At 39.4% G+C, this 13,476-nt stretch overlaps 1 protein-coding gene across 1 annotated transcript in view; it reads right to left on the bottom strand.

Moving 5' to 3' along the window:
• ABCC4 (ATP binding cassette subfamily C member 4 (PEL blood group)) overlaps positions 1–13,476 on the bottom strand; it is a 157,041-nt gene that overhangs the window by 116,038 nt on the left and 27,527 nt on the right. The window contains exons 8-11 of the mRNA XM_086771389.1: positions 10,905–11,154; positions 7,139–7,243; positions 1,574–1,663; positions 1,019–1,210 (exon numbers count right to left, since the gene is read on the bottom strand). Coding sequence (XP_086627515.1) covers positions 1,019–1,210; positions 1,574–1,663; positions 7,139–7,243; positions 10,905–11,154 — 637 coding nt within the window. The remainder of the gene's footprint in view (positions 1–1,018; positions 1,211–1,573; positions 1,664–7,138; positions 7,244–10,904; positions 11,155–13,476) is intronic.

Here is a 13,476-nt window from a genome sequence, read left to right as displayed (position 1 = left end):
AGTGTTCCATGTCATATTATTGTATTTCCTACTCAGGAAACACGGAAGTTTTATATAAAGCTATAAAACATATTCTGGAAGTTTATGGACAGCTTTTACAAGATAAATAAATTTGACATAAAACTATGAAAGTAAATCTACCATCAAATATGAAGTGGTTTATTTTTAAAAAAACCAAACAGTTTGTTGTCTTTTAAAGTCACTAAAACCTTAAGTTTAGACAATAGCATATGACTGAATATCAGCAGGAGATATTAAAACTCTATCTACCACGTGTAAAAACCTTGCAAAAAATTTTCATCATAGTAACCATCTGCTTTTCACCTGCGTCGCTGCTGACGGGAATATCATAACATGCTGCATAAAACCTTTTTAGCTGCCAAGCAAAATGTCTGTTTCTTGACAAATCTGGCTTAATCCTCTTCTATATCTCATGTCACAAACTCCTTTGCACACAGACCTTTCAAAAATATATTTTCATAAAACTACTTGGGCTTAGCAAATTCTCCAATATATAACACTAAGGTTCTTCTGATAGCTAACAATGCATATTCTCCAATATATAGCACTAAGGTTCTTCTGATAGTTAACAATGCATAATACATGATATACATAACTTATTTTAAAAATAGCATATAGGATATTTACAAAATGGAAGTCATAAATAGTGCTAGCGTGATCATTTGTTTTCCATCTTTTATTGCAGTTACGCATACACCTACCATAACAGTAGTGAAAAGGGCTAAATGTGATTATGAAATTAAATAATTGGGAATAGCTTTTCCAAAATTTGTCTGTGCTTCATGTAAGCTACACCTCCCTCTAGTGAAAGTTTTAGGAATTACAAGAATGTGCTTACACAGGGATGTCAAAAATAATTACACATATTTCCATTAAGCAATAGGATTTATCTCACATGCTACTAATAACAATCCATTCTGTATATTATATATTGCAGCAATTCTGAGAGATAAAAATAAAGATCATGAAAATAAAACACACAAAGAGAAAATCATACCTTTTTAAGGGCACAGACTTTTAAAACTTTTTCGTATTTTTCTTTCTCATATTTCTTGTCAAACAGTATATTACTTCTTACTGTACCAGAAAACACCCAAGGCTGCTGAGAAACATAGGCAATTCTTCCAGTAACATTTATCAAACCTTTTTCTTTAGGCAGCTCACCAAGCACAGCACTTAAGAGCGAAGACTGGAAAAGATTAAAAAATTAAAATAATAACTGAAAAATATGACTGCATTAAAGACAAGACAGAGATTGAGTAGTGTTTACTGGCACAATGGCTTATTTCACCCTGTCACTCAAACTACTGCTCACAGTAGGAGAGCACTAGTACCCTTTACACGCAGTCTACATAACAATGTACAAAGTACTCTTTAACCCCAAACCATCTCCTCCCCACCCTCAGAAGGACATCTGCCTTTCTTGAATACTAGTATCTTGATATGAAGTGTGTTACTAGACACAGAAAGGAATTGTACATTTTCAAGTTCCTAATCACATTTAACAGACTCAGGAAAAACCCTACAGAATGGAATAAACATTAAGACTTACTTTTCCAGCTCCTACAGGACCAATCACAGCCAGTAATTCCCCTCGTCTCACAGTAAATGAAAGTTGTTGAAGGGCTGGGCTGTCTAAACTCTACGGATATGAGAAAAAGATAGGCTTCCTCAGTAATGAAATATGCACCGTCAGAAGAACTCTTTAGAAACATAAAATAATGCACGTAAGTCACTATACATTGGCAACTCATAAGCCCACCATATTTTCAGGCATGTACTTTGCCTCTTCAGTGATTCACAAACACTTTTGAAAGACCCTGATCCTTCACCACAAACAAGTAACAAAACAGTGTTCCAGGAATAAGGAACTGAAAGGCAGCAGAAGCAGTGCTTCCTCAAAACCCACGTAACCTCGCTGCAGCTCGGCACAGAGCCGGGGTGGGAGTCTTGGAAACAGGAGCTCTCTGCTGGCCATCACACTGGCATTCGTGGCCCCAGCACGGCATGCCTGGCAACTTCAATTACCCAGACAAATGCTGGAAAAAGGGAAGGATGAAGCTCTTTTGGAGCCCGAGGAAAGCCAGGTCTGTGTTTGCTCTAGTCAAGGCTCTATCCAAAGTGAAAACAGAAAAATGCTGTTCAATCTTATGCAATTTCATCTTGTATATCCTAGTTTCTCAGAGACTTTGCACAGACAATACAGTGGGCTATTTGTGTGAAAATACATGTTCTGGTTTTGTTTAGTGAGGGGGGGCCTAAGGTGGCAGCTTCTGTAGGAAACTGCTAGAAGTCGCTCCCCTTTGTTCAGTGGACTCGACCGGGCCTAGGGCGGACCCGCTGCTGGCCAAGGCCGAGCCAATTGGTAGCAGAATGTCCCGTGATAACGCCTCTGCGATAACGTATTTAAGAAGGGGAAAACAGAAAAAAAAAAAAGAGAAGATGTGAAGCAGCTGAGCAGGGGCAGAGAGGGGGAGGTGGAGGCCTCATGGGTTTTTTGGCTTTTCCTCATGGCGGAGCCCATGGGCCGACTGGGCCCAACTCGGCCCGGCCTGGCTGCAAGAAGTGGAGAGGAGATGAGATGTGAATGAGATGTAAAAAAGATCCTGAGAAGCGTCTGCCAGCCTGTTGTGAAGAATTTTTCTTGTGAGAGGAACAGCTGCACACACCAAGGTCAGTTCAGAAGGAGGGGGAGGAATAATGCGGCTCCTGGCCAAGATTCCCCTGCAGCCCCTGGTGATGACCATGGTGGAGCAGGCTGTCCCCCTCAGCCCGTGGAGGCCCACAGAGGGGCAGAGATCCAGCTGCAGCCCGTGGAGGACCCCACGCCGGAGCAGGTGGAGGCCTGACGGAGGCTGTGGCCCGTGGAGGGCCCGCTGGGACAGCCGTTCTGGAGGGACTGCACCCCGTGGAAGAGATGACCCACGCTGGAGCAGTTTCACGAAGGACTGTGGCCTGTGGGAGGGACTCCATGATACAGCAGGGGAGGAATGCGAGGAGTTCTTCCTCCGATGATGAAGCAGCGGCATAAAACAATGTGTGATGAACTGACCGCAACCTCCATTCCCTCTTCCCCGCTGTGCTGCTCAGTGGGGGGAAGGTAGTAGAGATAATGTTAAGCTTGGAAAGAGGGAGGGGTGAGGGAAGGTTATCTTGTTCCCTGTCTCATTCTCCTGCTAGTTTTAGAAATAAGTGAACAGTTTTCCCCAAGTCAAGTCTGTTTTGCCCATGATGGTAGCTTTAAGGATTTCTTCCCGTCCTTATCTCAAACTTCAAGCTGTTTTTCTTATATTATCTCCCCCTCTTCTCTCGGAGGGTGGGGGGAGTGAGACTGTGTAGTCTGGTCCCGATCGAGGCTGAACTACGACAATACACTACCCTGGGATTGTTTGTTTAATATTCCTCTTCAGTATGCCTGTCCTTTATGTGACACTACTGCTAAGAGTTTATTTCTCAACATATTTTGTACCTCTCCTATCAAGGTTGTAAAAATGCTTATTTCTTGTGAAAAGAAAGGATGTTCATGTCTTTAATAGCTATGCTAAACCGCAGTTCCTAAGGGCCTGGTGCAGCTCCATCTCATTAAAGCAAAACATCCTTGTAACAGGATCTGCCTTTACATGCATCTTAGACCACACTAAGCATGATTGACACTAAAATGCAAACAGGAAAATATATGCATTAAAAAGGAAAAAAAAAAGTAGTATTTCTATTAAAGGACCAAATGAAAACCCAATCTTAAGCTTCAAGAAAGAAGAGCAGGTGAATAATATCTGGTGTACCTCTTAATGGCTCGCAGACTGCTTAAAATCTCCAGCCAGCCTTCGAAGCTCAAGAGGCTGAAGAGGCCACCACCTAAGCCCGCAAGAAAGATGCTGCTTGATCAAGTTCTGGGACTGCAAAAAGGGGAAGCTTGCAACTCATTCCAAACTATTTGGGAGAGACATACATACAGAATCCATTCACACCTATTATGGCTAGGAGAGCTGGGCTAGCATGCACATGTCCACTCATGCCAGGAGAAATACTCTGTTAGGCAGCACCGTACCCAGAGCTCAAAGCCGCACATCCCCCATCACAGCTCCCACCTCGCAGAAGCACCGCAAGGTTCACACGAAATCAGAGTCACACTGTGAGAATCCAAACTTGTGCGTGTTGTGCAACTCTGCAAAATGACTTTTGTTGCTAATATTAATTTCCACAAGGTGGCATCAACAGGGCTTTCTTCTTTTTCTCCACCTCTCCTCCCAATCATCATCTTGCTATGAATCTGATTTCTCGGTCCAGAGTACACAGTTCAGGTCCTCAGCTAATGCTAAGGTCAGTGGAACTCTACCAACTTATGGCAGTCAACGTTTTCCCTTTTTTTAATGCAAAGTTTGTAGAAAGAGAAAATATCTCTTATTAAATCCATCAGTCTATATGGAAAAAGTAAATAAGCTTTCAGGCACACAGGCCCTTCTTCAGACCACTTGAGGTTGTGCTTCTGTATTCAGAAAGCACAAAGATATTTCCTCTCACATTGAAGTTTTTTTTTAAAAAGGTATTATAAAAGCCTAAAAACATTACAGAAAGTTTTAAAAAAGTTTTTAAACTATTACTCAAATATTATATATTAAAGCAGTATTGTAAGATATCATAGATCCTACACTGAAGTAGTAACGCAAGCAAACAGCATGGCCACAAACACCTAAGGGGCATGGTATTTTCACAAAATAGCACTTATTATAATTAAAGACAATTTGTCCTGAATTCATCACACCTATTTTTAGGCACTAAATGGAGGCACTTAAATTAGAGCACAGACTAATATTACAGCTAAGTTCATCTGACAGCTCATTACCACAAATGTCCCAGCTTCCCTGTGCCCTGTCAACTATTCACGTCTTTCACTTCCCTTCTGCTGCCACTTCTTCTTGCCTAACCTTGCAGACGGGTTGCTCACTGGACTCAGCTATCAGAAGACAAATCACATTAAAAGCAATTAATTTCCTATTGCTTTATCCCTCTGAACTGGTTCACACAGGGTTGTACGTACAAGCACTAACAACAGCACAAGGGAGGGAACAGAGACACAGAGTGCGAGGACAGAAGGACACAAGAATGATCCCTTCAAGGGCAGCAGCTCCTTAGGTGAGCTTGGGCAGACCTTACACATCCTGTGGTCAAGAGAAAGAAGCAATTGATCCCATCTAAGGGACACAGAGATCACATATTGCACAGAAGTACTATACTACTTAGGCTCCTCATTTATGTGACTAAAATCACAATGGATAAATTTGGCATCTGTTCAAATGCTTGAATTTTAAGTTGCTCAGTTGAGCTGACAGACTGTTCTGTGAACTCAAGGCACGGCACATCCCTTATCAGTATCAGACTAGCCTGTGGGACTCAAGATAATACTCGCCCTAGTAAAACAAGAGTGTAACCATGAATTAATTGGTTTTGTTTATCTTTTGATAAACCGTAGTACAACATTTTAGGTTGTTTTCCTAAAAGTGTAGCTAACAATCCCTTTTTTACTTCCAGTGATTTTGGATTTGTGGGTTGTTGGGTTTTTTCAGTATCTCTTTTGGCTCACAATCTTAAAAATAAAAAAAAGTAATATCATCCAGCTGTACAGAGTCTGTAGAGAGATCCAAACAGCCTTCAGCAGCCTAGTCAGGGCAGCAAGCTAACTTGGTCATTTGACAAAGGAGAGCATATTTTTATTATTCCTCTTATAACTCCTTTCTCTCAGAACTCATCATCTTTTCAGTGAGCAACTCCATAAAATTATTTTGCATCATCGTAGAAGTATGTAAGAAAATCTTTCTGAGCAGCTCTTAATAGCTCTGGGAGAGCTATTCTTCTCCCATGCACACTGCAATTAAATATCAAAATGAAAATTACATTAACAGTTTTGTGGCTAGTTTGTTGTTGTTTTTTTTTTTAATCAGAAGGAAACCAGTATTTCCAGTCATGCTGCCCTGCTTTATGCAACATAAAGAACTCATGGGAAAAAAAAAAAAAGAATGCGTTTTATGGGCATATTATGCAACCATTTCCTATAAATTGTTAACAGTTGTACTAATGGTTTGGGAAGAAAAAAAAGGCTAAGAAGGACATTCCATTTTGCATTAGAATGCATTCATCATTGAGTTTTTCATATCAATTAATTTTTAAAAATTTGTTCAGTGTCTCAAAGATTTATGTCACAGAGACAGCTCTGAGAAAGTAAAGCACAATAATACAGCCATTTTCTTCTGTAGCTAAGTAACAGTAGTAGTAGGTAGATCCTCACATGTTTTCACACTTTATCATCCTTGGGACACAACATATGTAAGGGAAGAGGGTATATAAAGGGAAATAACGTGACATGTCTTATTTGCACTACATTTAAATGCAAAATTCATTTTTAGAGTTTCCAGTATTTCTTACAGAGACTGAAGCTTCCCATATGCAAGTATACTGGCAGCTTGTAATAGCTCCAACAATTCATCACAAATTGCTGCTTACTGTAGCAACTGCAGTTTCAAAACAGAAACAACAGTAAATCTTTGCCTTTCTTACAGAAAGGGATACATATTAGATTTATCACGTGTATCATCCCTTTTTATAGTCGTTTTGGCAGTTTTGGTGCATTTTAAGAGCAGAACAATTTGTAGCTGAACAATCTCAATTAAAACACATAGTAACAAATACGTCTAGACTAGTCTAAAGCTTTCAAATCTGTAATGAGAAGTTTAACACTGTACTGGTTCTAGACTAACAGACTGATCAGTGTTCAGTTCACAGAACAAAACCCACACACTAAGGCCCACCTTACGGTGCTGCCTGTCCTTAATTCCAATTTAAGTATTTCACCTACAATACAGTGCTGTTTAATAAAAAGATACATTTTCACACAGAAACAGACAGCTTTTCCATTTAGTGCAATAGTCAGGAATAGCTACTTTTAAGATGCACTTGATAGTGTTTTCAGTACTATTCTACAGTTAGCTTAACATACTAAAAGGATTCTCATACACAAAAGACGGAATCAAAACATCAGCACACTATACGTAGATATACCGGTTTTTAGACTTAAAATGCCTACAGCATCAATATACTTTATATTTAGTGGAAGTAAATTTACCTTATCCCAATAGCAAGTCAAATCCTGGACGTGAAGAATGGCACTCTCATTATTACCATGCAGTTGTGGCTTGAAGGGTGAGACCTCATCAAGTATCAGAAAGTTCTGCAGTAAAAGAAAAGCACAGGATGTTGCCTAACGTGAAACTGAGAATGGGAAAGGAACCCAAGCACATGTTTTTGGAAGCAGCATACAGAACATTAATTATAGAGGTTGAGGGGGGAAATCAATCACAAATTGATCAAGAAATTACACTTCCAAAGCAATGCCAAACTCCTTCAGCATTGTACCTCTAACTAGCTAACTGTTCTTCCCCCAAAAACACGGAAGTGCAGATTTAATTGCATAGAAGTACTACAGGACTCTAACAATTGCCTGTCCAATAAAACAGAATTCCTGAAGCAAATGGACCTTAAGAACCCACCCTGTCTTTTCCTTGAAACACTTGACAAACCTAATAATTGTTAGATTCCCTCTTCCCATGCAGAAGAGCTGAAATCCTCACCCCATCAACTCATCATTCCACTGCTTTGATGGTAAAGGCTTATGTTCTTCCGTTCAGAAGAACAATGAGGACACGGCAGAACACTATCTGAACCTCTCACCCTTTTAAAGTCCACGGCATTAAAAAAAAAAAAAAAAAAAAAAAATCTGTTTATGTCTGCATAACTGGTTCGTTGCACTTTCACTACTGTACTTCTATGCTATATCCTAGTCAGAGAACCTTTCCTTCAAGTTGCATAAATGTGCACTTTTGTACCACAGCTGCACTTCTAGCACACCTTGCCTGATGCCAGATTATAAACAGCTCCAACACAGATCTTGATCTTAGAAGCCAAGACTAGTTAACAAGTACTGAGCGAACAGTTTGCAGACGTGCAATAGCTGCTGAAGACTTACAGAAGTCAGTAAATAAGAGGAAGCAGAGGGAGGATGCCAGGAGCCACAGGAGGGCAGGAGTAATACAGCTAGGTGTTAACAGGCACAGAGGTTCTGCTCAAACTCCAGCTGGTAGGTATCACTTCACAGAGTGATGAGAAGGCAAGCGTTTTAATGCAGCAGTCTCCAAACTCGAGGCACATACACATACACCTCCAACAAAAGGCAAAAGTGCAAAGCCACACATTTGAGCTCCCAGCCAGGTGAGTATTGCTGAGCACTGTTTTAGATAGGCAGGCCCAAATGGGTACAACTCTAAGCGAAAACTCAGGATAAGAGAGTGGTAGTCAGGGAAAGAACCTCCAGACACAGCCTAAATCAGCAGGGGGTGTAGGGCTTGAGAAAAGATCCTAGAAGTGTGATTTGGATTTAGATGATGGCTGAAATACCACAGCAGTTATAAGCAAGGAATCAGTCTCTTGTTCCTGCATTTACCAGGAATTTCTCTTCTAGCAGTAGCATTTATCCTAGGTATAAATCCTACCTAGCCATTTAACTAAAAAATGTTACAGTATCATATATGGAAGTTTTCCAGGACAAAACAATAAAAAAGTTATATGGTTAATGCCACAAATTTTAAACAGTGGAGGAAAAAAATCAAAGCTAGAAATAAAACTTTAAAATGTAGTAAAATAAAGTAAGCCTTGGAGACTCTTTAAGTTCTCATAAAACATTCTTCTGTTCTTTTTGTACTTCATAATCTTCCATGCAAGGAAAAATAAAGTTGCTACCATCCACAGGATGCTGAAAAGCAAACATTAGCTTGAGATATGACTGTGTCCTTGAAAGAGAAACCTCTGTCTTTTGTACCCAGCTGAAACTTATCCTCTTTTCTGCATGTTTGCCAAAATAAACCTCTGAAAAACAACCACTCTTACTTTGTTTCACGAGGGGACCTTGAGCCTATTGCTCCATCACAAAAGAGTGGATGAGCTTCAAGAAGAGATGAACACCATCTCTCAGATGTGTAGCTAGGGTGAGGGGAAGAGAGCTTAGGCAAAAAACACAATAAGGAGACCACAAGATTCTTTTTGCCACACAGTTCCTATGTATGTATAAATGAATATGGAGGAAAGGCTACTATTTCCCATCTGATTATTGTTCTTTATTGTCACTTGAAGCATAGTATCTCCTGCTTTCTTCTCTCCATCTGAGTGCAGAATGCTAAGATCAGTGCAGAAACCTCACTTGTTCTACAAAACCTAAGAGAAAGCACCCTCTTAAAAAAAAACTTACTATTTTCAGTTTTGCCCAAATATACCTAGACATCATCTTAATTACTTTTTCTATATCTCCCACTCTCTTATCCTCCTAATTCCTTTCTACTTATTTACATTTCAATAACACATCTTTGGTCAGGCAGCATTCTGTAGCAGAATGTCCAACCCTGAAAAACCATGCCATGTAGGAAACGGAAGCTAAGAAGTTGCTGACGGCATCAAGGATGCTACAGATTCCTTAGGACAATTCTTTGCTCAATGAACCTGGATTCTGGAGCTGGTTTCCAAAACCCATCCTTAAGGAATCATAAGTGCAGGGGAGCTGGAGCCAGCTGTTAGAAGCAAAATCTTGTGACCACTAGGATACGCTGGAAAAGGAGACAGGAGAAAAAAGGGAACAGATAGTCACTGTCTCTGCTCATTCTCCTACCATTCTCCTGTTCCTAAGGCATCTTTTTCAGCCATCCATTTCTCTCAACCTGCACAGCCTGAAAGATCCCTTGAAAGAGCACTGCCCTGGAGCTGAACACAGGGTCTATGAGAATACAGAAAACAGTGTGCAACATCCAGTATCCCAGGCACTTCTCTCATCTCCTAGTTTAGGTTAAGCAGTAATAATAGATGTTACCGCCTACAATATTGTCATAGTTGTGATTTTCACACGTTAACCTTTTGTAATTCCATTTGCATCAACTTTTACAAACTGCTTCTTTGAAGTGCAAAGATTACCTGTTTAATACATAGTTCATCTGTGGGCTTAGTACAATTAGCAAATTTATCAGCAAACCGATTTATTACACTCAAGCACATGGAGAAGAAAACAAAACAGGAGATTTTAAGCTACTTTGATTAACAAATGGCATAGCGACACTATGCAAAGCCATATGATTACATGTAAAGTGTTTCTCTTTTCCCCATTCTAGACTAGATTAACCTGACTTTTTAGCAAAATTAAGTTCTAATGTGGCTGGCATGCTTTAATTCTGTATTTCAATAACCTGATAATTTGGATTTTTTTTTTAAGTTTTAAATTCAAAAGACAATTTGCATTTAAAACTTTTGCTTTCGTATTTTATGCTAAAGTACTGGTACTTACAGCAAACACGACTATTTTATTCACATCACACTAAACACGGCAAATCAAACAAAATAAAGTCCCTCTGCCAAAAACCAGCAACATTTCTGATGCTCATCCTTAGTGAATTTGTCTTCACTCCAGTACTGAAAGCAGCCACAAGACACCAACTAGGGCTCACACCCGTCCTTCACAGCTAACAGGGTAGCACAGTGCATGTGGAATTCTAATCTTACACCTCCCATCTGCCTTCTTTGTCCTCCAACTCCCAATCCCAGCGTATCTGCACCCACGTTCCTCTTCCCTCAGAAATGTCCACACCACCTCTTTGCACATACACTTTTCTCCTACATTTCAGCCTGCCCTACAGTGCATTTCATGTTTTTGCACATGCTTACACAGCAACACATTCAGTTTTCAAAACTGGTTATTTCATTAAAAATCCCAGACTTCGCAAAACTAAAATAAGGTTGCTTTTGTCAGTGACATCAAAGCAATGTTAGAATAAGAGAAGAAATCCACGTAACCATACCTTGATTCGTCGTATGCTAACCACTGCCTCGGATACTCTCTCGACAGCCGCAGGGAAGAACAGAGTTACTGTCAGTCTTACTGCACCATACAGGGACACTGCAACAAACACTCGACTTGCAGAGATAACATTGCCAAGCAGCACATACGCCATGAAAGTCATGAACACTGTTACTTTGCTTGCCACAAAGAAAGAGGCCAAGTTTAGTCCTCGAAGGTAGGAGCTCTTCATAACCATGGCAATCTCCTTCCTGAAAATAAAAAATATAAACAATCACATCAATCTATTTCATCATAGTTGCCCTCAACAACAGGATTAGGGAAACTCACTCTCAGGATTTTACTTTTATATCCTTTCTCCTCCCTTTCCACCACTCCAACTCCTATGTAAAGAACTGTACTCAAAAATAACTGTAAAGAAAGTATGTTATATGGTAAATAACAAAAGGGAATTTAAAAGGCTTAGAAACTGAGGGGGGAAATTATTATATTTAATATCTTAATAGCTAAATAAAATAATTATTTTTCAGAGACAGAATACCAAAATGCTCCTTTTCTTTTCTTCTGCTTTGATCAAACTAGTGTTTAAGTTCAGATTCTAATTTGCTTTGACTCTTTCTGGGTTGCGTGCAAAAGCAAAGAGGAAAAAACCTCTATATAAAGGCCAAGCACCCACAATCTCCTTATTCATGCCGATATCTAAACCAAGTAAAGAGTTCAGCCACAAAACTCCTGAGAAGATCGACACCTACTTTACAGCTGAAAAAACAGGGCAACTTCCAAAAGATCAAGAGTTCAGTCATGGCCCAAGTATCTGCTATTATTCAGCTGCTACTCCTCAAGCTCCATCACAGGATTTGCAGCATTTCCTTCAATCTCAGTCTAAATCCTTCACAATTTGGACTCTTCTCCTGGCTTCTTCTGCTCTAGGAATTACAGTTCATAATTCAGAAAATATTGATCCGTGAGGCCAATTGTTCTTCCAGCCATTATCCAAGCTGGGGACGGAAGTACTGCACAGACACACAACTCTCCCTCCAGCAAAAAAGCTGCTATGTATGTCTTCTCAATTTTCACTTCAGTTAAATTTCAGTTTCCTCTTCTAAATGACTCATCAAGTTCAAACCTCAAAGTCTTACTGCACTATCTACAATCTGGATGCCATCAGGCTTAACTTCTTATTAAAATAATAGTTTTTCTTTATCAAGACAGTCATAACAACTTACTCTTTGCCCATATATCCTAATTTTATCTGTTTGAAACAATATAGAATATAAAATCCTGAAACAATTCCTAATTTCTCTCCCCAAATATTCTGCCAGTTCTCAGGGAAAATCTTGGTAATTGTGATTACCTTCCACTTGGAACTATATACTAAGATTAGAAACTCAACTTATGATTATACAATTTGAAGTAAATTAAGTCCTCACTTAACAGAGAGAAGGATGCAGATCAGGGCTACTGGAAAACTAGTTAAGCAACTTTCCCACTATACTTGCCAAATTGTCTGAATTGATAGACTTTCAAAGAGTTTCAAAGACTTATTTTTTTCAGCTTAAGGGCTCACAATCTCTGATCTCTGCTCCAGAGTACAGAGAAAGAACATTTGTATGTAAACTATTTGAACTGGGTCTAATTCAATTACTTCTACAATCCTGGATGAAAATCTTTTCCCACCCTCTAATAATCCTTAATAATCCTCTCATTTATCTGTGGATAATCAGCAAGTTCTTTGTGCTACTCTCCATAAATATCAGATAAATTACAACCTACCTGCAGGCTGTGTAGAATATACTACACTGTCTTAAGGCACAGAGTTACATCAAAGGAAATCAGTACGAATAGTCACAGGAGAAAAGAGCAATGGAGGAGTTCAGATGTCATCTTAGCAACTGTCAAAGGCCACTGTGGAAATACTGGGCAATAAATCACCTGGCTGAATTTGAGACTTCTAACTACAGTTAAAGAAAAGATGTGTTTTGGAAGAGCGTATTTCTCTCCATCATTAAAAAGGAAGTCTCTAATCCTAATGAGGTGTTGAACTTGGAAATCTAAAGTTTAGTGATGTGAATACACCCACTGAGGAAGCTTTCAATACAGAAATATCCTCTCTGGCTCCACGCAAGACAGCAAAGCTTTCAATCAATCAAGAACATATCAAGCACAAGATCCTATAATCTGAAGGAGGAAAGGATTATAAGCGTGGGAAGAAGTGTCAGGGAACACTAGTAAGTTTGCAAGTCTGCACATGGATGTAAAGGAAAAAAATTCCTTTAAAAAAAAAAAAGGAATTCCAAATAAAACAAATTAAAATATCTCTCTCTCTCTCTCAGAGAACCTATAGCAGGACAACAACCTTCTTCATATGCTGGAGAGGGACATAACTTGAAAATTAAATGATGAGAAATACACAGCTGAACTCCTACAGCTACAGTTTAGCATCGAATGCTCTTATAGTGCCAAGTAAAAGCATAAACATTGACTGAGAATTGAATTTATGTGTAAGTTTTTCATCAGATACTGACAGTCCTCTGAAATCAAATGTCTTTAAATATCAAACTCAGCGGGCCTTG

The sequence above is a fragment of the Chlamydotis macqueenii genome, chromosome 1, assembly GCF_036417535.1.
Source record: "Chlamydotis macqueenii isolate bChlMac1 chromosome 1, bChlMac1.mat, whole genome shotgun sequence".
NCBI lineage: Eukaryota > Metazoa > Chordata > Aves > Otidiformes > Otididae > Chlamydotis > Chlamydotis macqueenii.
This window is presented reverse-complemented; position numbering and strand designations above follow the sequence as displayed.